The sequence below is a fragment of the Micropterus dolomieu genome, linkage group LG14 (assembly GCF_021292245.1).
Source record: "Micropterus dolomieu isolate WLL.071019.BEF.003 ecotype Adirondacks linkage group LG14, ASM2129224v1, whole genome shotgun sequence".
Classification (NCBI taxonomy): domain Eukaryota; kingdom Metazoa; phylum Chordata; class Actinopteri; order Centrarchiformes; family Centrarchidae; genus Micropterus; species Micropterus dolomieu.
This window is the reverse complement of record NC_060163.1, coordinates 20,069,567-20,093,213: the sequence shown is the minus strand read 5'-3', so window position 1 is coordinate 20,093,213 and position 23,647 is coordinate 20,069,567. Positions and strand designations below refer to the sequence as shown.

The following is a 23,647-nucleotide window of genomic DNA, read 5'->3' as shown; positions in this document are numbered from 1 at the left end:
TTGATTGTACTGCTTAGTCTGAGGCACTGATTGTACCCACGGTGGTGACTGTATCTTGAAATGGTTTGCATTTGTCAAACAAAAGTTTAACATTTGACTTCTATCTTAAAAACATAACCAGGTCAGCGGCAGTTACTGGCTCAGTAACACAGGCTGCATCTACAAGGAATTGTAAGGTGCCCTTAAGCATAAATCTCTTTTGGACAGACATCTTTCTCTCTTTGGGACTCAAAGTCCCCCAGGTTTGAGGAAACAGAAGAAGAATTAAAGGGAGTGCGACCTCTGACATATAAAGCAATTTTAAGTCGCTTTGGATAAAAGCGTCAGCTAAATGAATAAATGTAAATGCACGTGCAGGTTAAAGGATATCTTAAACTTATGCATAAAAGCTTACATAACCAGGCTTCTGAGGCTCTCAGTGACATGGTGAAACCTCTCCAGGTTTCTTGCTCAGTAACTTTGGGTGTATCTATGAACAATATGGTGTCCTTTTGTAAAATTGCCTTTGGATAGCTGTCTATGTCTGTTCAAGGAATCAATATGTGGAACTCCTCACCCAGTGAACTCAAAATGGATAATGAATGTGACATTTAGTCACTGGTGATCATTCAGATGCCTTTCATTAGGCTTTAATGGTATTATTATTGGATTACAGTTTGTTGTGTGTGTTTATGGCTGTGTGCATTTCAGAAACAACAATATTCATTTGTCATGCAACCCAAATGAGCTTTTTCTCATCTGTTAACTATGTTTTTTTATTTAACCTTTATTTAACCAGGTTATGATTGGTAAGGTTAATCCACAAAAACTACTTGGTTGAAGTTAAGATCGAGGTCAATGTTAAACAAAAGCAATGTTTGCTGTTGGATGGAGACAGGATGCAGGATGTGTAAAAGTCAGACAATCAGACAGAGTGTCTCTTTTTCACATGTAAGGTTTTGGGTAGGTTTTTCTTAAAGGACGTCCTATGACCTTGACCTGTGACCACTGTTAGAGATTTTTTGGCGCTATAACAACATCATACTCCTTCTTCCTTCGTTTTTGATATGGTATAAAAGAAAGCCTTTTTGTTGTTGGACAGTTACTCTCTTATTTTTCCCTTCCAAAACCATAAGTTTATTACAATAACTTAGATCCTAAACCTTACTAAGGTAAAAGTATGCAAGTATTATTGCAGCATTTACTTAAAGTAGTGATTATACAGTAAAATGGTCCCTGTCAGCCTTTTACTATTGCATTTAATGTTTTCGGATTAACATTACTGCTGCATTAATGTGTATGTTACATTTTACTGATGTAGATATTTAAACATGGGAAAGATTTTTAACTACATTACATACTGTTGAGTAGTTTAATCTACAGCAATTCATCATATTCTACAAGATCATCCTATTTTTGCAGTATTTGAGAATGTACAATATGCTATTTTAGAGAAAACATAAAATATATATTGCATAAAAAAGCCTAAAAATATTAACATAATATTTACAAGCCATATTATCAAGCATAAATCTTTGTTCTGAATCTGAAAAAGTGGTTATTTGTGTCAACTAGACATTTACTCAGTGACAGAATTACACGGTAATCCATTACAAAAGTTTACGGTGCAATATATTCCCGCTTAAAGATACCTCTCCCTAAAATAGCAAAAAAAGAATGAAAATATTAAGTCTTACTATTTGCTCATGGCTTTTAAACACAAGTGATTTTAAGTGTTTGACCAAACAGCCAATGCTGTCATTTCTCCAGTAAGGACAGTCTTGTGTGTTTGTTTAAGGGTCCATCAAAGTTCAGGTGTTGCTATAAATGTTGTGAGATGTGGCATTGGTCCATATGTACATAAAATGTATATTTTTATGTACTCAGGATTCCCTTGAAAATGAGATCTCAGTCTCACTGGGTGTTACCTAATTCAAAAAAAATAATGCTGTATATGAGGAATTAACTCATCTAAGTCTCACACATGTTGTGTGAGTCTCACAAGCATGTGAAACCCTCACAGGCTTGCTGGCAGGTTTATGACTGCGTTGAATCAGCAGAGTGTGATTAAAGTCCCCCAGGTACGGAGTAAGGGAAGAAGAATTAGAGGAGGTAAAGAAGGTGTGAGGAGGATAAAGGTTAACACAGAGGGAGAAACGTAAGGAGGTTAGAAGAGAAGGCCATAAGAGGTGACATAAATATAGTTGAAACTTCAAGGTCATTTCTTGTCTTCCTCTTCATCACCACTCGCTTTCTCTCCCTGGTTCATTTTACAAGGTGGGGGGTCACTGGTAATTATCTGCTCTTGTCAAACCTAGGAGGCTCAGTGAGATACCAGGTCACCTGTGATTCTGATTGAGGTCCTGGGCACACATGATCACACACACACAAATGCATACATAGAAAACAGCAGCAGCAGGTGATGGTACTGTGTTTCATTAAGCGTCTGATTTGGTCATTCATCATGTCACAGCGAGGTCACACACGGCGGCTGACACATGTTTATGTCTGCGGAGACTATGTGTGTGCCTGTAAGTGTGTGTGTGTTATTGTTTGTGTGTGTGCGTGTGTGTGTGTGTGTGTGTGTGTGTGTGCGCGCGCGTGCGTGTGTTTGTGTTGGCATGAAAGGCTACATGGCTTTGTTTTCCTGTTTCAAGTCAGGCAAAGAGGAAGTGGTACTACGCTTGTTCGACACAAATCAAAGACGGGCAGGTGGGGGGGAATTTAGGTTCTACATGTACAATATGAGGAGTCAGATATAGAGATAGAGAAGTAAATACTGGACATAAAATTCATCAGGTGGTGATCTTCTGAGTTCTGTTTGACAGCAGAATAAAACAACCTTATTTGTAAACTTACAGAATGAATTAAGAAGTAATGTGTAACCCAACAATCCTTAGAGGACACCCACCCTACAGGTATGTATCAAAGACATCTTACTGGTGTTATAGCTACACTAATATTTATTCTCACGTCTAGCACAGGTAAACAGCTACCTTTTTGACACTTTAGTATCTAAGCAGCAATTTTGATCATAGAATCTGATATTTTTAAGTTTGGCTGCAATATCCTTCTAAAATGCTGATTTGAATCCAATGGAGCACACACAGGCTCCTGAGGTGTCCAATAATTCCAGCCAAAGATAACTGGGAAATCAAAGAGTCATAGGCAGAAAACAGGTAATAGACAAAATGTACAAATGTTCTCAAACTGAGGCTGCGTGACAGAAAAATACTGATTTAAAAAAAAAAAGCCATGATAAGGGTGTACATAAGAAGCTCATTCAGGTGTAACATGAAACACCAAGGGCTTAATTAAAGATACTTCCACACAAATGTATTTTAATATATGCACACCTCAGGTGAATGTTAAGTGTGTTGCATAAATTCCCTCCTCCTTGGTAGCTAATGTATGAATGGACTGTGTTTGGACCTCCCTGTGTGGGTATTGTGAGATGGCGATCGGATGGTTCTGTTCAGAGACACCAAAGACACACTCACACAGATCAAAGCTCTGCTCCTGCCTCAGTACAGTAACCTCATTGAGGGTGTTTCTCAGTTTTTGAGATGTGTAATGGTAGAAATGTTGACTACAGTCAGACATGCTTTTTTATATATACAAAAACGTCAGATTGTAATACGGTCCTGTTCACACCTTTGGCAAAATTTTGACCATAGTTAGGTTTATGTTGAAATTGGATATCAGGGGAGCTAGTCAAATTCACTCAAACATGTTTCTGTTCCATCAGCATAATGGCCTCTGTTTATTAATATTCCACATAATCTAAATAATAATAGGATAGAATGTATAAAAATGTTCTGATAAATAGTAAATCCAGTTTGTTTCTTTTAAATTTTCAAGTTTCTGTGAACTAACCACCTGGATCTTTGATTCAGCCAGCTTGTGTTACAATTGATCCCATTGCCATTGCTATAGCGCCACCTACTGGTTAATCACTGTCATCACCACATACTGAGGCTAGAGAGGAATGTTTATGCAAATCAAGAAATTTATTTCAGTTGAAGAAGAAATAATTAAAGCGCCTAACCACCCATGAGTTGGTTATGTATGTGTAACTATGAAATCTTCAGACAAACAATTTGTTTTCTCTTTATGGAGTTTAATTGTCAGTGGAAATCCAAAGTCACACAATGTCCCAAGTACAATAATAATTCTATACAGCAATGGTTCTCAGACTTTTTCTGCCATGCCACCTATCAGAAGCCAAAAAATGTTCAGGAAATTATACAATATGTGTGACTCATTGTGACTTTTGAATGTTACTGCCAATAAAACTTCACAAATAAACATAAAAATGTTTTTCCTAACATTGTTTTTGCTTTTTCCACTGAGCAGCTCTTCCATTTCTTTTGTGCATCAACAGCATGCTCAATAATTGACTGCATTAGTCTGCATATTGTCTCTTTTGAGTTTATATACACTAAATGTATATTGTAACATTTTTATTGTGAACATACTACATACTAAGCATGTTAATCAAATCACTATGTAGATTTCTTTGTATGCTAACAGCAAAAGAGTAAACTCAATAACACAATAAGTATAGTACATCATGTGTGCAATTATGTGGTATAGAACTGATACACTTAGACTACATAGAGAATAAATTGACATTAAAGGGGTTGTTCACCAAAATGAAAACAACAACTTAATTTCTCACTTACCTCTATGTAGCCATTTGGATAGTTTTGGTTGACATTTTAATTCAACGTGTCTTTCCACAATAAGTGTGCTGCGCTGATTAATTTACAGCGTGTGTGTTTCTGGAAAGAGATTTTTCTGCTGTTGAATTTGTTAAACTGATTTTATTTTATACTTTGAATGCCACAAACTGGAGGCAGGAATCCCAAAGACCAACAAATACAACCAAAACTATCTTTATGTCCAGATAAGTGAGTATGTACTTTGGGTGAACTGGCCCTTTAACATGTAACAACATCTCATTAAGAAGAGTGAGCTGTTTTGTTAAGACAGTCATTTATTGAGGCACTTGACACAAGCCATGAAATGTACAAATCAAATACAACAAATTTAAGGTATTTTTCACATTCTTGCATCTGTAAACATAGTAAAGATAATACATTCTGACAATTAATTCATGTTGTACACACCTCAATGGAGAGACACGTGAGAAAAATATCAACACCTCGCTCAGGGCAGTATACAACCTCTACACTGAGTGTACATAACAGTGTAAGTGGAGCCAAATACAAAACTTTTAGCTGATCCTCATTACAGTAGCTCTTTGTTCACGAGGAGTTCACATGTAAGCAACATGTAGACAAGCTGCTCTCATTTGACCTGAACCACATCCATTCAGTCATTTCACATAATGTGTGTAAGAGGTAAGTAAATTGGGGTTGAGGCATCTAAGTCTATTTTAGCAGCACAAGAAACACTTCTCTACTTCGGAAAACTGATGTAAATACATTATCTATATTTGTAGCAGACATGTGCACAGTCCAAATATGTCTGTCTGCTTTGGCGTATCACTTGTAAACTAATGTAAACATTAATTTTGTACAATAAATTTATGATCATTACTTTTATTAACACTCATTGGCAATCACAAAAATACTTTAGTTTGTATATTTCTTTTCATTTATAATTTTTGTTATCTTGTGGAATGTGGAAAAATGTCTATATGCCTGCTTTGTAGAAACGTCTAAGGCCAAATAAAACAAAAAATTTCAGGTGTGTGAGGGCTGCTGTTGGGTCACTGTTCATTAGTAAAAACAGATTGAGGTTTGAAACTGAAAGCTATTAGAGCTCAAGTTTCAAATGCTCTTAGATGTTCGTACACCCTGACAAAACCAAACATCCAGTCCAAACAGCTGGCTCAGCTGGTGCTCACATCAGTGAGGGTTAGTGTCAATAAGGCTGTAATTAAAGGAACACTCCACTAAAACTAGTTTGGGTATCAAACACTTAACTGCCTTTAGGCTTGTAATATGTAGGTTTGTTCCAAATACTAAATATGTCAAACTATGGTTGAATACAACTGCAGTGCCACCAAGATCATGTCCTCAGTGTTTGTTTTAGGGTTTTGACTACCAGAGGAAGAGTTTGTTGGCTCTGATAAATGTCACCGTTCATCCGTTTTTTGGCTCTGCAGGCAGGACATGTTCTGTGTTCTCCTGTGTTTTTCCATTGTTTCCCCCCTTCCTTGTGTGGGTGTGGTTTACATGTCCAGGCACCTGTTCCTCCTCCACATCTGCTGGCAAACTGCTCATCAAGCCTCCTGCTTAAATAGGCTACTCCTGATCCCTGTACTACAAAAAGGATTTAACCTACTTCGATTAAACTCGGGGTTATCAAGGAAAGTCAACGCTGACAAACTCTGACTGCCTACATTGGTGTTAAACGGTTTTACGACAGTGAATAAGATGTTTGTTAGTTGATTCTATGTCAACTTAATTGGAGTTTGTGCACATTAACATAAAAGGGGCGTGTTAGGCAACACAGGCAGAGTTTTTTCATAATGGCACGTGCAGAGGATTTTATCCAGAAGAATGCACAGTAATAATGTCAGAGTATGTGGAGTGTAAAGAAACATAAAGGGCCAAATCCAACAAAGCCAGGGAGGCCTGTTGGCAGTTCACTGAGTAGGCCTATAGTATGTACTGACTTTGCTGTTGTAAACATTATGCTGCTCCTCTAGAAACAACATTTAGATATATTTAAAATATTAAATTCTAATCCTGTTCTGATTTTATTCTACTTAATGTAACATTAACCTTGACTTCTTGACGATCCATGTGTTTATTTTTGTTGTTGGAGAGAAGAGCAGAGCAGGAGGACACAGCATGACAGCAGCAGGGAATAGTTTTTAGAAGCTGAATAAGCATCAAGTCTGTCATCAAGAAGGTAATCAGGGGATCTCAGCAATCTTTGTAATTTTAAGTAACTTTATGTAATTGTCATGATTATGAGTAAAATCAAAGAATTTGTTTATAAAAATATTAATCTGTGAAAGTACAAACCCTGTGTATTCAGCCATATATTTTGTATTGTTTAGATTGTTTTGAAAAAACGAGTGTAGACAGTGGAGAAGAGGATTATGCTGCAGCAGACATGAAACTGGGTCCTTTCAGGCCTACAGGCAGTCAGTGTTTGACACTAAAAACATAGGTTCCCTTTAAGGAGTTCCCGGTAAGTTGGTGTAGACCTAGATCCATCTCTAGAGTGTCAATGTTTTGTGTCAGTCCTTTTATATTGTTTTGTTTTTTTTTGTGGCCTGGTGGTGAGAATATGGCCACAGGATAATCACTGATATTTGACCCTGTTATGCTCTGTATGAGATCTTCTATCTCTGTCAGAACACAGGAAGAATCTGCCTGCTCAGACACAGATTTCAAAACCCCACCTTTGTATACCTGTGTAAGTGCCGCCTATTAGCCAGTCCCGTTCTGTGGAGTGAGGCTCTCCCAGGGGCAGATGATCTCTTTGGCTCCCACTTCTCCCCGAGAGGCAGCCCTGTTCTCGTCCTCCTCATCCTCAGACTCTATGGGATAGATGCGGCACTCAGGAGGAATATCCACTTTAATCTGGAAAAAACTGCGCATGGTTGCAGAAAGGACTTAGTGAGACGCATGTCTGATATCCATAGTCAGTTAAAATACTGTCAGAAAGCAATAGGATGGTGACACTTTTCTGTTGTTAGCTCTAATCCAGCAACAACAACGGGCTTTTAGGTGAAAGTGCTCAACTAATTTGAGGGTGTTTACATCCACATTAGATAAACGGTGTGTTTTATACTCCCCGATTTTAAATGGACAGAACGTAACTGGACCATTTCACATATGAACTTAAATAAAGTCATCACATTTAAAAAGTATTCATTTATTTTTGTTTATTTACTGGACACTGGGGGCAGTGAACCAAGCTGAAAACACAACATGGACACCTAATAAAGTTGATTGGCTAACTATTTAGTAGGCAGTTGTCTATTTATACATCCAGCACATGGAGAAACGTTTTTTTAATGAATATGTTATTTTCACAGTTCAGCCATCTTCACTTTTTCCTTTCTCCTTGACTAATGTTGCATTGAGGTTACTGGACTAACTTGACAAAAAAACAACTTTTGGTTGCCTTTTTTCTGTGTTCAGAATCACTGTCCTGCTACATTATGATAAAATGCTGGGAGTATGTAAAAAAAACACTACAATTCCTACACTCAAGCCCCACATGGATGTGAAAACCCTTAACAATCTTAAAGCTGAAAGTCAGCATGTTTTGTTCAGTTTAAAATGCTGGATTAGGCCTGAAACAATGACAACTGTAAAAACACAACTTTCTGACAGGCAGTAAGAGAGAGAATGTTGTAGATTTTTCATTCAGGACTGTTTTTGTTTGTCCCATACTCACTTGGCAATCCGTCTGGGTGGAGCCTGACTAGGTTGATCCGGGCTGATTGGCTGTATGCGGCTACTTGTCCCGGCAGAAGAGTGGCATTTAGGCGAGAAGCTGGCAAACATGGTGGAGGGGGTGCAGCCACGCTTCAGGAGGCGACGCAGAGACAGGGCCATACGAGACTTAGACACATTTCCACCAGCTGGAGCTCTAGCCTCAGGGTTCCCCTCGCTTTCTCCTTCACTGGCCTCCGCTCGCCGCTCAGAGGCTGAGGTGCTGTCCAAGGCCATGCTGATGGGGGACGGACAAGCCGGGGCTTGTGCCAGGAAAGGGAGAGAGGGTGAGGCGTTGGCAGAGGGGAAGTCAGAGATGCCAGAGTAAACGACGAGGTGGGGGACAGGTGTGGTGAAGCGGCACAGCTGTGAGGTTAAAGGGTCACACACAAGTCAGAGGGCATCAGGAGAGGGTTTCACTCCAAAAAAATGCGTTGTGGAAAATTGTCAGCAGATGGTTCCCTCTATAGATAACTATTTTGTAATCTAATATAACTTAAAAACCTACATCACATGCATAATAATAATACTTTTATTTATATAGCACTTTTTAAAAGACACAGTTACAAAGTGCTTCACATATAGGATAAAACTTACATATACAAATACATGATACACAGACAAAGATTAAAGCATATGACCAAAATAAACAAAACGCAGAGAATGGTTGTAAAAAGGCTAACTTATAGAAAATGAGTTTTCAGCAGCCACTTAAAACAAAGCACAGATTCAGCAGAACTGATAGAGTGCGGAAGACTGTTCCAGAGTTTAAGAGCTACAACCAAATAAGCATCGTCACCTCTGGATTTAAAATATCAACCAATAAAAGGCCTTCATCAGATGATTGGAGTGGTTGAGAGCTGGAATTGGGGCTCACCAATTCAGCTATATATGCGGGGTTCAGACCGTGCAAGGACCTCTATGTAATTAGGAACAATGTGAAATCAACTGTGTTTTACTGGAAGCCGATGAAGCGAGGCAAGAACAAAGGTTATGTATCATAATTGTTGCCGTAAACCTTATAACAGTATTACCGCTCATTATAATAGTCATAAGACATAAGTCTCGCAAAATTACATTTTCAAGGTTAAGTATCACAGTTGCTCAAAACTGCTCTTATTGTGTTCATGAACATCATGGGGCTTCTTATAACCACAATTAAGGGTAATGAGCGCGGTTCATAATAAAGCCTTGATGAAAGCTCACTGTTTGCCATAGAAAACTTGTACTGATAACCAGCTAGCATTTTGTATGGCTGTGACACAGACATGTTATGAAATAAATAAATATGGAGAATTTTTTTTAATGTAGCGGGGGCGTGGGAATAGGGTATGAAAGACATGTAAAAAAAGAAAAATATGGTAAAAAGGAAGAAACATAGGACAAAAGAAAAAAATCCAGGGGGAAAAGCAAAAGAAAACATTAAAAGATATGACAGAAAGAAGTGCAGGAAAAAGAAGGAAGGAAGGAACAAACTGTCTCTAAAGATTTGTCCAGTATCATTGCCAATAATCAGGACAGACTCATCATCAATCATTTCAAACAGATGAGGCCAACAGCCTGAGGAAAGTCCAGATGAACGGGCGGCATGACAACCAAACGGCATGCAAACCGTGAATAAATGACAACTTAAAACAAACACATAAACATGAGGTGGTTTGTGGATGTTTTATTAGCTTATGACTGATGACAAAGAAAAGATACAGTAGTATACTAATACACATATAAACATACAGTCTATGAGTGAAGATGGACAACACGTGTATTTAGATAAATAACATGACAGACACCAGCTACAACTTGTATGGACAGAAATGTAACAGTTGGTAACAGATGTCCCAAACATGGCCATTTGTTTAATGCCTGTAGGCAGTTCTGAACATGACTTGGACACCTGTGTAACTGAGTATGTGTTTAAAGGCTCACTTCATCTAAATGACAAAACCACTACTTCTCATAGTGATTTTATTAGTCCAGAGTTTGGAGACATTTGCCAGGTAAAAACATTTTATTCGTGGCAAATTTTTCAAAACCTGGGCGAGTGCATGGAAACCAAAATGACAGTGTGTGCAGCATGGCTATGACAGGTAAGTGGGAAAATGTTTGTGCATTGTTTTTTTTAAGTTGTGTGACCATTTAAAATACTCTCATATTAGTTTACTCTTTAAGCTTCTACTGCATAATGTGCATATTTAGCATTTAGCACTTAGCATTTTATGTAAATAAATTACGACTGCATATTCAGTTTTGCACGTTCCCATTCCCAATGACTCAAGTTTATTTTATTTTTTTGTGCTTTCTGAAGCAATACAAACATCAACATGACAGCGGTTTATAGGGTCAGGTTTGGTAGATCTTTTTTGTGGCAATTTGAGGCAGAAACAACAGCCAACAAAGAATTTTCTTCCACTGAACATCACATTGGAAATAGATCTGTATGAGTCTTTGACATTAGTATGGATATGTGTGTCTGTGGATGTTTGAATATCATTAAACCTGCAACAGTTCCACTTTTGGCCACTTATGGCCAATAACAAGCTAACATGTTATCACCCTTTCAGATAATGAACAGTTTCTTATTTACACATCCAGCAGACATGAGACAACACTAGCTATTATTTGGAGTCATGTTTCTGAATGTCTGCTGAATGTAGCTCCAATATACACTCTCCTTTTAGCTCTGTGTTAGGCCTCTACCAACATCTGAGAAAAATATGTGGCTTTAGCTGCTAAATGCTGCACTGTATTCACCAGCTAGTTGCACACCGTGTCTGCTGTGTGAGAATGTAGTGTATAATGGGTTTTTAGGACTTTTCCACAGAAAACAGCTGCCTGGTGCAGCCAAAAACAATATTATAAAAGCAGAGAGAATGAGCAAACAGTAAAGTTGCAGGCTTTAAAACCAAAAGAATGAGCTGAAAGATGCTATTAAGCTCCTTAACCTCCCTAAGGATATAATCCTATAATAATGGGCTTGTCAGCAACCCCTTTCAGCATAAACCACTCATTTGATCTAATGTTATTTTAAAAATATTGATTTTAGCAGCTTTAAACCTAAACTAAAATGGCATTAAAATGTAAACATTATCATTAACAAATAAACTCTGGTGTCTATTTAAATTAATCCACTAAATAATTTAATAAAACAAAATAAAATAAAAATCCTAATCCCGATTTATCTGAAAGATAACTGAACATAATGTTTGTGTTCATTTCTTATTAGGACCAGGAGGAGGAGGCGCCTCCTTGCCCTGCTTGCTGAGTTTGCTCATGACCTGTGTGATGTCAACATTGGCGGCCATCTTGGCCCTCTGCTCCTGCTCCTGCTGCCGTAGGATGATGGGGCTGAGACTGGGCCGTCTGTTCTTTGCATTCTGCTCCAACTGGGAATCACTGAGAGACCACAAAAAGAGAGGAAGGATGGAGAAAAGAGAGAGTGTGTGGAAAAAGAAGACAGATGACAAAGAGGGAAGCGAAGGATAGTGAGATGGAGCAGCAAAGAGAAGAGAATGGAAAGACAAGGTGAAAATTAAGTTTTAGGAAGCTACAGGGACACTAATATCAGCCAGAATGATGACATAAACTTAGATTCTTCAGACCAATGTCACTCCTAGGTCATCCTTTGCAGTGAATAGTCAGTGCTTTCTTTTCCTCTATGATGTGTCATTTCTGATTGTGCGCTTGTTCTTATCAGGCTGGTTGAAATAAACAAATTCAGACTGACTTTTGAAAGTGCTGTACTTTATTTTTCCAAATAAAAGCAGAACATAAAAGCTTTGCATCGTCTGTCCCATCAATTAAAAGCAAAAATGTGCGAATTAAAAACTGTCACTTACGAGAACTTGTGCTCCTCAGGACAGATGGCCTTTTTCATTGTATCCTTGAACACTGGAGATTTCATGTACCGGCCGTATGAGTCCTGGAAAAAACACACAAACTCATGAATCAGTAGCATGAGTACAAGCTTGCAGGAATTATAACACCGCCACTATGTTTAAACCCACCTACTGGTGTGTTTACTGACCTTCTTCATGAGCATGTAGATGTGAGTTTGGGCTGCGTCCAGGACATATCTGTGTGGGTGTTTCAGGCCTTTCACAGTGATTTCCATGGTCTTTCCATCGATGTTGATCCATCGGGGTGCACCACGTGCCAAGAATGTCCTGAGATCAGGAAAGTGGAGGAAACACTGTTAACACTAGCATCCATGCTGGAAGAACGTTCACGTAATTATTATTTGGATAAATTTGAGGTGCCATTCATGCCACTTTATACTTATGTCCCACTATATTTCAGAGAGTAATATTGTGCTTTTCTTCTCTCTACTAAAAATATCTTTAGTTACTAGTTGGTTTACAAATAATGAACATATGAAGAGCTTATAAAATATGTTTTATTATAGATGAATCTAAAGTGTACTAATTATAAATTATAGTTGAAGAGATTGGCTGATTCATCGTCCTTTGTCTGAAGTTTACCAAACTGACCAATCACTCAATTAATAAATCAAGAAAATGATGCAGATTATTAAATAATTGAAATAACCAATAGTTACAGCTCTATTTAATCTTGTTGAAGAGCTCCACCTCAACCAGCTGCAACAATAAAATGCTTACTTAATGAGTAATAATCAAATTATATAATATTATAACACTCACGGGGGACATTTTCCTGATTACACTTGTATTCTTGTACGTATGTAACATTTTCAAAAGAGTATTTTTACATTGTGAGATTAAAACTTTTACTTTAGTAAAGGATCTGAATACTTCCTTCACTACTGATATTGCATACATAAACTGGCTCAAAGCAGCTTCTGTAGCATGCTTGTCTTGTATGCAATTAAGGGCAAAATCATTCCCACAACTGATAAAAAAATGTAAAATGACGTCTATATTATAATATTATAATTTATATTATTTATATTTTATCATTTAATCGGCAATCAAAAACACCAATTTGAGAGCTGCAGTTCACTATGGACACTGTTTTTTTTTATTAAAATTGCGATTAATATGAGGCCAAATTATTTCCAAATAGGGCTAAAACTATACAATCATTATAAGTTCATCTTTTGATTAATTGATTAGTCGATTAAATGTTAAAGCTTCTCAAATGTCCTGAACAAGAGCCCAAAACACAAAGATATTCAGTTTATAATGATGTAAAATGTATTCCACTGCTTCTGCTTAAAAAAGTCACAGACATGATTAATAACTTATCACAATAGTTGCTCATTTTTTCTGCTCCACCCTCTATGGAAGCTCAGTGTGAGATAAACGAGGAAGACTATATTCATGCTTCATTCACAGTCCTTCATCAGATGATTGGAGTTCACCTTCCCCTTTAATAGCACTAATTGCCAAAGGCTTTTCACATTTCTCATATTCATTGTACACATGTCAATAAATTATTATCATTCACTCAAATTAAGGCTCTCCTGATTGAACTGTTATCAACATTCATCAGAGAAGAGTAATATATTCTACACAGAGAATAAATTAAGACATTACTTGTAGATCTGCTCTGCTTTCTCTCTCATCGTCGCAGCAGTACCCCACTTCAGATCTTCGCACCCCTCCCAGAATGCCAAGTTCTCACCTAAGAATACAATAGACAACAATAGAAAAGAAAACAGAGTTGCCACACTATTCTTAGCCCCTTCAAATGGCTGAGAAATGTACATTGTGTGACCAAAAATAAATCTACATTACAGCAAGTTTGCAGCAATAACACTTGTGCAATCAGTGCTGTTCCACTTATATTTTTTTTTTACGTGATCTAGTTATAACATCGTACCGCTGAATTCTTTCTTAAGGAAGAGTCTGAAATCATCTCGTCCTCGAGGGTCTGACAGCAGCTCTCCAAAGCTGAACGTCCACCTCTCCACACGCATTTTAGTTGGTATTTCCACACTTTTACACACACAGAGGAAGACATTCATCAAACTGAACAAAATGAACGAGTACTTTTAAATTATACAATTAACAGTCAGTTGAATCACAATGAATACAATATAAATTATGTATCTTCCTCGGTGGACTCACTTGGGCATGTTCAAAGTCCAGTATGTGACGTCATCAGTGAGCCAGGGGTTGCTGGGAAGACACTTGGAGAGGAAAGGGTCGTGGCTGATATAGGTGGCACAGTACTTCACTAATCTGCAAGAACAGAGGAAAATAATTTAGATTACAGGCAATGATGCAGCCAAAAAGACAACTATCCATATAATTTTTTAAATAATGTCTAGTTATGTCTGTATACTCAGGAGTTAAACCAGGAGTTTAACCAACTAAGTACACACTAACAAATGTTAGCAGCATGTTGTGCACAAGAGTAACCTTGCAGGCATCATTGGATTACCAATTGATCAAGCAGTGGTAAATTAGTGACCAGACCAGTTTGGGGTTTGATGTAATGATTTGTTGTCTCTTTGTTACCTAGCAGGATACCAACATAATTTTATTGAAATTTAGCAGAAAGTTAAGACACGGGTCAATGGATAAGGGATCTTTTTTGAGGTGTCAATCCAGGATTTTTTTTGCTTTCACCGAATTAAAAACATGTACACATGGTATACCTAACAAGCTAGTGAGGAAGGCCAGCTCTGTGGTTGGGCTGGAACTGGAGAGTGTGAAGGCAGTGGTGATGAGGAGGATGGAGAGGGACAAGATCAAAGCCATCCTGGATGACAGACTGTACCACAGCGGTGGAGACCACGGACTATGCCAATCACCCTGTTCCTCCCTCACTCCCTCCCCAAACCACACACACAATTTCCACAGTGTCTGGCACTATATATTTTGTTGTATATTAATTATTTATTATATATTATACATTATACTATACTATATTTTTTTATTTATATGACTACATTTCACCTTATATTATATTTTAAATAATCCATACTATATTTTACTATATTATGTTAATATGTTATACTGTTTTATGCCATTATGTACTATATTACATTTCTATATTAATACACACAAACACTAAGTATCATTACCTAATAACACCACTATGTCACTCTTGCCTTGTAATTTTGAGTTTAATTGCTCTTGTATAGACAATACTTCAATTTATCTTTCAAGTTTTATTTTTGTTTTATATACTTTTATTTTTTTTACTTTCTCTATTTATCTGTACTTTTTTCTGTCCTTGGCTGCTGTAACAACTGGAATTCCCCTCTGGGGATCAATAAAGGCTTATCTTATCATATCTTTTGTTATATTGTCACTGGGTTTTACAGCCTTTATTGCTTGCCAGATGCTAGCCGGCTGATAACAAGTCACAGAACCTACAGTTGCTGTATCTGTGTCACATTTGCTCATCAAATCTCACCTGTGCATGACTTTCACCTGTCGAACATTTGCAGGTCAGTGGAGATAAAGTGAAGCGTGTGCATGCTATTTTCAGATATACGCTATATGACGCAACCGATCGAAGTGACTGACACAGATATAAACAGAGTGGGAATATGATGGAGTAGCTTACGCGCCAATGGATACAGATGACTTCACTCTGGGCCTCATGATGGACTGCTGAGTAAAGATCATCTACAGGAGGCAGAAGAGAGATGACAGGAAACAAAATAAAAAATTCAAATGTCAGAAAAACAGATCTATCTCTATGGATCACTAACAACACAAATGTTGGTTTAGAAACAAACAGGATGAGAGAAAGAAAATATTGGAAAAGTCAGAGAAAGGATAGAGAATAAAATCTCACTCACGATTCTCTCGTAAACGTCGGGTGTTTTTTCCTGCAAAAATATATTATACATTTCATAAAATGTTACAGATTATATGTCATTTCACAAAAAAATCTAATAAATACAAAATCTACATGTACAAAGAGGGACATGCAGTGGGTGTCTGTGTGTTTGTGTATGTGATCTTGTACTATCTTTCTGAGGACCATTGTGAGTTTTAGACATTGAAAGTGAGAAAATTTTTGGGTAATTCTTACTTCCTCAAAGGGCTGTTTAAGGGGTTAAGAGTTGGTTTTATGGTTAAAAGAGTACTCTTAGCATTGCACTACAACAATGTCAGATTCACAATGGACAGTTCGTCTTCGCAGCAGAACCAGAGATATCAACTTTTTTATTCCAAGCATTCTTCTTCCTTGTCAAAATCTTGCACCTCCAAATGTGTCCTATTTTCAACTCTGAAAACCTCAATAAAAGAGTTGTAAAATGTTGTAAAATTGCATTATGTCAAATATAAATGTGTGTGTGTGTGTGTGTGTGTGTGTGTGTGTTTGTGTGTGTGTGTAGGTGTAACCCCTTTCAAATTCTGAATACAAAAAGAGAGCCATGGGAAATGCCTGCAGAAGAGAAGATAAGAGATTTTTGTTAAGTTTTTAAATGATTTGAAACAGCAGACAAGAAAAGGAAAGGGAAGATGAGTTGACTTTACTGCACCTGGATCCAAGCATTAAAGCCTCTTATTGAATATAAGCCGATTGGCAGGAATTATGTTCATCCAGGTCATGCAGAGACTCACCTGTTACCTCATCTGCGTTTGGATCTATTCGTCGGTCCAGTCCATAGTCCATGGCACTCACTGTCCCTGGCTACACACACACACACACACACACACACACACACACACACACACACACATCAACAACAACAAAAAGATTTCACAATGTGTGTTTACCAAATCACTAATTAATTAAAGCAGATGGCCGTTTTATTATGCTAATCATAGGCTGATAATGTGTAGCACTTTTCCTGACCACTTCACACATCAAGAGGCCAGTCACGTGTAAAAAGTGATTCACTGTATGACATTACAAACACAGCTTTGAGTAATTTGTTTGTTTCCAGCAGAGGCTTTAAAGATTTTGTGACTTGAAACCACTATGACAATATGCAGGATAAGTCTGTCCCTGGATTATGATGTCATCTTAGATAGAAAGCTGACTTTGACGTTTTGAGAACTAAAGGATGAATCCGTATACAGTATGTCTCTGTCAAGTGTAACATACATCCACATTTCTATATAGTTTGAATGCAAACACCATTTGTGCAAGGTTTTTTGTTTTGTAACAAACAAATGTTATAAGAAGTGCCCTTTTCTTTCTCGGAAAGAAAAATTAAGTGCTTAAAAGCAAGTTTCTGTTTCTGCATGTTTAGTACAGAAACAGAGCCACAAGACAATTAGCTGAACTTAAAGCAAGACGAAACAGCTAGCCTCATTGTCTGCAAAGTTCAAAAATACACCTACCGGCACCAGGCACTAAGCGCCAAGTTTAACATGTTGTATCTTGTTTCATAAGCCTTTTGTTCAGTTCAATAAACTCAGTTTTGCTGCTACAGCCTTAAGTCTGGTATGACCAGTTAGCCAATGTTAGCAAACATTAGATAGGTAGCTGTAACTGATATGTCTTGGTAAGTAAACTGGCTTCATGACTATTCTCTACTTTTGCTTCTGTAAAACTATGTTTTCAGAATGTACCATGATCCTGTAATTGTCACTTATTGTCTTTTGCTGGTCGCAATTCAGTTTTGCACAAGCTCGCTTTAAGTACCTATTAAAAGTGCCCATTAAGTACAGTGCAAACAGCAGACGACTCATGGCAGCTGCATTATATTTTGCCTGAAACCAACAAATGTTCCCTGTGTGTCAAATAGTTTAGACAAATTTATTTAGGAATATGCAATACATTAACACAATATAACCCGAAATAATAAACATCTGGGCTTCAAGAAATTCAGGACCTGCATTAAGGTCCTTACTGTGTCAGTTGATCTTTGCTTTAGTGGAATGTCATCCCAAACACATTCTTCCAAATGGTGGTCAACCTGGGGTCTTCTGAGATCTAGGAAGCAGCTGCCCACTTGCCTGGTCAGTAATCCAGCCTCACGAAACAGGCTGAACTCACCGTCGCAAGGACAAGGTGCTAACCGCTGCACCACATTCTCTGACGCAGTGTGAAATATTAATCAGTCATGCCCTTTTCCTCTGACTGGACATTTAATGTTAATGAGGCATCATGGGTAGAGATAATTAGATACCCTGGGAAGTAAAGAGGTGAGCGCAATTTATTCTCAGACTCAGATATGCGGAAGCTGTATCCTCTGTGTGCAGTACAAGTCTGATAACGATCTGTGTGTGTGTGTGTGTCTGTATTCTCACCGGAGGTCTGTGAACCACCCAGTAGGCCCTCTCCTGGCACTCAAACACCACACGGTCCGGTTTCTTTCTCTCCTTTGCAGCTCTAAAACCACACACAAACACACAGAATCGTAACACCTCCTTGATCTTAAAACCAAATGGTGTATCTGAGTTTCTTTCACGCCCACCTGTACTGTTCTTTAGCTTGCATCACTATGAAATCCCATTTATGATTCATCCACTTGTGAAGGCGGTTATACTGCTCCTGAGGACATAACATAACACCTCAGTAAATGCCAGCAAACAAAAACACTTGTGGGTCTCTCAGTCTCATTCTCACCTGCTCATGCAGCTCCAGGATGCCTTTCTTACGTATGTTTCTTTTCGCCAAGTAAATTGCTTCAGTAAGGAAACAGAAATACAGAGTGTTAACTGTTGGTAACAGGATGTGAAATAAAATGTGTACATCACCAGTCACGCTCACCATAATCTGTATCATCTACGGGCCACTGCTGTGTGGGCCAGAAATACGGTGTCTGGAAAGAACAAAAGACAAAAGTTGGATTTGTTTGTTACAGATCAGAAGCTAAATTAGGTTAATATGTCATTGCTCAGGAAACCAAAACCAGACCAGTCTGGGGTTTTACGTCACAAAATGAGTAGTGAACAATAGCAAACACTCTTCTCCTTGCTTCTGCCTTTTTTTCCATCCTTTAATGGCAATAAACTATTTTACCGGCAGATCAGTTATGCAGATATTTGCAAACAACAAAAAATCTGTGACATGTGATTCACTTTTTAAGTAATTTATCAAGATAAATTGCCAAACATTTACTGGTACTTGCTTCTCTAATGTGGGGATTTGCTGCTTTGATCTGTTTTGTATCATCATAAAATGAATTTCTTTGGGTTGTTGGTTGGGCAATTTTGCACAATTGCTTGACATTTTAAAGACATAAGCAATAATAAACAGATTAATCAATAATGAAAATTATCATTAGTTACAGCCTTAATGATCTTATTAGAAGCTACAAAGAGAGAGTACCATGGTCCCTAACTGCTAATGGTCAAGTCATTCAAAGCCAACAAATGTTGACTTACTCATCAACATCCAGCTTTGATTGAATACGCACATTGTATCAAAACTTCAGTCCTTGCACCTCATTAATAAACTGGGCATGATTAAGATTTAAATGTGCTAAAAGAAAATCGGTGCATCAATACCCTATTATAACAGCCCATATTTTAACAGTCAGTGAGTTTTAGGGTAAGGGTTAACAAACAAAAGTTCTCTTGCACTGCCTTTTTTGGCCCATTTCTATGTTTTTTTACACGTCACCACCACCAACTTAGTTGTTCAACTGTTGTGCGTCCTCTTACAAAAACAAACTGGAGAGCCACTTGTAGAAACATTGCTCAATAGCGCTAATAGCAAATAAAAACTCTGAAGAAATGTGGAGCATTTACCTGGAAGCGGTAGAGGGATGCATCTTGTTTGATCACTAAACGTTTGTGGTCTTGTAGAGGGTAGATGTATCCTAACGCCACGAGCATAGAGCCAAAGTTCTTCGCCTCTGAAGACAACAGATACAGAGAAAGTGGGACTTTAACAGCAGCTGTGGCATTTCTGCTGATATTAACTTGAAATCACATTCAGTAACACCTTACACGATCATAAAAACAAGATTTTTAATAAAAAAAGACACTTTTAATTACCATACTCTATAAATCATGTACATATGTGAAAGGCGTCATCTGCCTCATCTCTCACCTTGTGTGTCTATCTGGAATCTGTCTGCTAACCACGCAATTATGTCTTCACCTGAGGAGAAAAGGTGGAAGTCAGAAGTAACAACATATGCACCACCGGTTACAAAAGCAGCTCTCACAGCAAACATCAAGAAATACGTGTTTTCTCTGTGTGTCCATAGGTAGGCTGGTGTGTGACTCTAAATGCCAGACCCCTCTCTGATACACCACGGCCGAATCTCGAAAGCCTCGACAGCTAATATGGGGAGACAGATGGGAGGAGGAAGAGGAGGAAGAGCGGGGGTCTGTGAAGGAAGCACAGCGAGAAACAAGGAGGCGAGGAGAGAAAGGAAAGGATACAAGAGGAGAGGAAAGGACAGGAGAGAAAGAAACAAAGGAGGAGAGACAAGGAAAACAGAGGCAAGATGAGAAAAGGAAAGTGAACAGAGGGAGAGGAAAGGAAAGGAAGGAGGAAAGCAGATGAGAGAAAGGAAAGAAAGGGAAAGGATACAAGAGGAGAGGAAAGGACAGGAGAGAAAGGAAAGAAAAGAGACACAGAGGACAGGAGAGAAAGCAAAATAAATAAGAGTAGAGGAAAGGGTAGGAAACAAAGGAAACAAAAGAGGAGAGAAAAGGAAAGGAAAGGAAAACAGAGGCAAGATGGGGAAAGCAAAGTCAAAAAGGGGAAGGTAAGGAAAGTAAAGAGGAAAGGAGAGAAGAGAAGGAAAGAAAAGGTAAGGAGACAAGAAGAAAGCAAAGGAACAGAAAAGAGAAGCAGTTTGCATGTTTGCTTGTTTCACTATTTCAGCAGCGAACCTGCCTGTAGTCAAAGCTCACAAATGACGTATAAGTTAAGGTTTTCTCTCTTCTCCTCCTCCTCCGCCTCCTCCTCGTCCTTGCTGTCTCTCTGTCTTGTTTTTCTCCTATTTCTCTCCCTGTTATTTGCACTTTTCCTCTCACCCGCTCAATCATCATCCTCCTCCTTCACCTCCTACTTTTTTTTCCCTCTCCCTGACTCCGAGACCGCAGGGGTTGTCATGGAGATTAAATCTGTAGCTCTCGAGTTTGAGCCCAGAGCTCTGGTCTCCTCCAGTAAGACTATGCAGGCAATCACTCAGCCAGCTGCTGAATAACATCAGGTGTGTACTCCTGTTCATGTATATATGTATCCTCTTTACCAGTAATAGCATGCGGTATTGTTGTGATAACAAGTCTCTGAGGCTGCGACTTCACTCCTGTTTTGGGGTCCTGCATCTCCAGCATCACCTTCTCCGCCTGCAAAGGAATATATTATATAAGGGGTGAGAAGAGGTTACCACGACAACTAATTGTGAGTGTGTGTCTGTGGGGGGTGGAGGAAAAAAAGCAGGTTAGATGGATTTGTGAATGAAATCTGCTCCAAAATAATTCACTATCTAGGACACGATGGTATTATCTTCCTCATGCACAACATCACTGTTAACTGTTTTCTGCTTGATTAAATATTTGTAAAAATCAAATTGCCTCTCGAACATTTGAGAACTCTGAGGTAAATTGCACCCCTGTGATATTAAGGCTCAAAGCTTATAATTAATACTTCCTATCAGACAAATCCTCTGTGATTTAGTGCTATTAACCAGCTCTCTCAACAATACAATTCAGATTCTTAGTCCAAAAACTACATTAGTAGTTTTATTAAGTCAGTCTGAACCCTACCGCTGCACTGAAACGTGGCGAGAGGTGAGATGAGAGAGTTTGTTTCATGCCCTGATCTCATGGCTTTTGTTTGGCTTGTGTGGGAGGTTTTGTGGTGAGTCACTGCCCTCTAAACAGTTTCTTAGTTATCGTATCATCTGAAACCACAGCTCAGGTGTGTACAGGAAAGCAACAAATCATGTAGTACATTCATTCAGTTTGTTTGTGTGAAAGTGTGTGTGTGGAGAGAGAGAGAGAGAGAGAGAGAGAGAGAGAGAGAGAGAGAGAGAGAGAGAGAGAGAGAGAGAGAGAGAGAGAGAGAGAGAGAGAGAGAGAGATATGACTCCTGGGCCTGTTTGAAGTGGCTTTGTGCTTTGAAGTCATCTTGGAGAGGCTGTAAGCCCCAGGCTAAGCTGGACCAAAGTGGGCTTTCATGGACCAAAACACGAAGTTTTCCTGGAAATGAAAGTATTCCCCTGGAGAGACATTGTGAGTGCTGCATCTGGGCCAAATAAAATATTTTTTTAATGGAAAAGCTTTTGTCTTAATTACTTCCTGCACATTTCTTTCCAATGCACAAAATTATTCCACTTTGATAAATGTCCAGCTCCTGAAGTGTATGAATTTGAAATGTGAGATGATGAATGGAGCCTCTCTCTGGCCAAAGAACCGGGCTGTTGTTTTCCAATACTACAGTCCCTGGATTAACTTCTTACCAGCGGCTGCTAGGTGTAGATGGAGGCGCTGATACTGATCCAGGCTTAATGCTTATTAAAGTGAATGACCTTATCACTGTGAAATGGTCGAAAAAAAACACAGTCTTACAACTCAACATTTAGTATGACAGACAGATAGAGCATGCACTGAAACCAAGATGACATTTGTTTGTTATTTTGATGTCTTGAAATTCTGTTACAACATGAATGCTTGGTTCTTATAAAATTTTCTCACTAATTTGAATCAGTCTGGTAACTAAAATGTATAGTCTGCATGCTTAATTGAAACACGGCATGTTTGTGATCTGTTTTATTCAAAGAATTCTGTAGGCCGAATGGTACCTGTGAGGTTTTTTGTTTTACAAAAAATGTCTAACCGAAATACATTTAAAAACATCAGGAAACAAGGATTCCTCTGAGGACCTGTAGAGCATACAGACAGTTTTAGAGGCAAATGCAGTTTATAAGAGCAAATGCCAATACAACCAGGTTTTATGAGGTTACAGCAGACCCCTACAGCCAAAGCATTGCCTTAGATAACTCACATCAGATACCTATCTATAGGTGCGTCTGCATGTATAGTCTACAAGCCTGAGCAGGGCTGTGATCATCACTGGTGATGTAAAAGGATATAGCCTACCTTCTTGAGGCAAGCCATCCGTGGTCGATACCTCTGTCCATGATCCCGGAGAGTGTTTCTAATAGTCATGGTATCTGATGCTTTTCACTGTCTCACACACATATACACAAATATAAATTGCTACTGTCGCCTGTGAGACCTGTGTCGTGTGGGGATGCTAGGAGGGAATTGCAATGATAGATATTGATGCTGCATTCAAGTGTTCCCCATAAGCTCCTACATGGAAGGTTGAAAATCATGATTATGCTGTTACATTTTCATTTTTCGCAAACATGTGGACGTTACAATTAAATTTGATCATGCCTTTTCTATTATTTAAAATACAACCATACGAAT

The 23,647-nt window shown here is 38.4% G+C and overlaps 1 protein-coding gene and 1 long non-coding RNA gene across 3 annotated transcripts in view; one reads left to right on the top strand and one right to left on the bottom strand.

Moving 5' to 3' along the window:
• LOC123982519 overlaps nt 1–12,086 on the top strand; it is a 51,974-nt gene extending 39,888 nt beyond the window's left edge. The window contains exon 3 of the long non-coding RNA XR_006827994.1: nt 11,632–12,086. This is a non-coding gene — a long non-coding RNA (uncharacterized LOC123982519). The remainder of the gene's footprint in view (nt 1–11,631) is intronic.
• Nucleotides 10,062–23,486, bottom strand: LOC123982516 (regulator of G-protein signaling 9-like). Of its 2 annotated transcripts, XM_046068080.1 has the most exons (18): nt 23,312–23,394; nt 22,672–22,747; nt 21,460–21,556; nt 20,304–20,354; nt 20,000–20,106; nt 19,017–19,068; nt 18,873–18,931; nt 18,721–18,797; nt 18,554–18,635; nt 16,923–16,985; nt 16,144–16,173; nt 15,906–15,967; nt 14,456–14,569; nt 14,208–14,323; nt 13,922–14,009; nt 12,433–12,571; nt 12,245–12,327; nt 10,062–11,801 (listed from the first exon to the last, which is right to left on the bottom strand). In XM_046068080.1, exons 3-18 carry the CDS (start codon nt 21,542–21,544, stop codon nt 11,618–11,620), a joined length of 1,392 nt encoding a protein of 463 aa, XP_045924036.1. In that variant the 5' UTR covers nt 21,545–21,556; nt 22,672–22,747; nt 23,312–23,394; the 3' UTR covers nt 10,062–11,617. The 2 variants fall into 2 exon arrangements, with proteins under 2 accessions (XP_045924036.1, XP_045924035.1); XM_046068079.1 differs by lacking the exon at nt 22,672–22,747 and having other exon boundaries at nt 23,312–23,486.
• Nucleotides 23,487–23,647: the final 161 nt, after the last annotated feature.

What these genes read in the sequence shown, in the direction of transcription:
- LOC123982516 (XM_046068079.1), bottom strand. Translation starts at nt 23,380, where the DNA reads ATGACTATTAGAAACACTCTCCGGGATCATGGACAGAGGTATCGACCA. An exon ending in CCGACGTTTACGAGAGAATC is followed by an intron (nt 15,968 to 16,143) that starts GTGAGTGAGATT and finishes TGCCTCCTGTAG; the next exon opens with ATGATCTTTACTCAGCAGTC. An exon ending in AAAGCAGAGCAGATCTACAA is followed by an intron (nt 12,572 to 13,921) that starts GTAATGTCTTAA and finishes TCCTGATCTCAG; the next exon opens with GACATTCTTGGCACGTGGTG.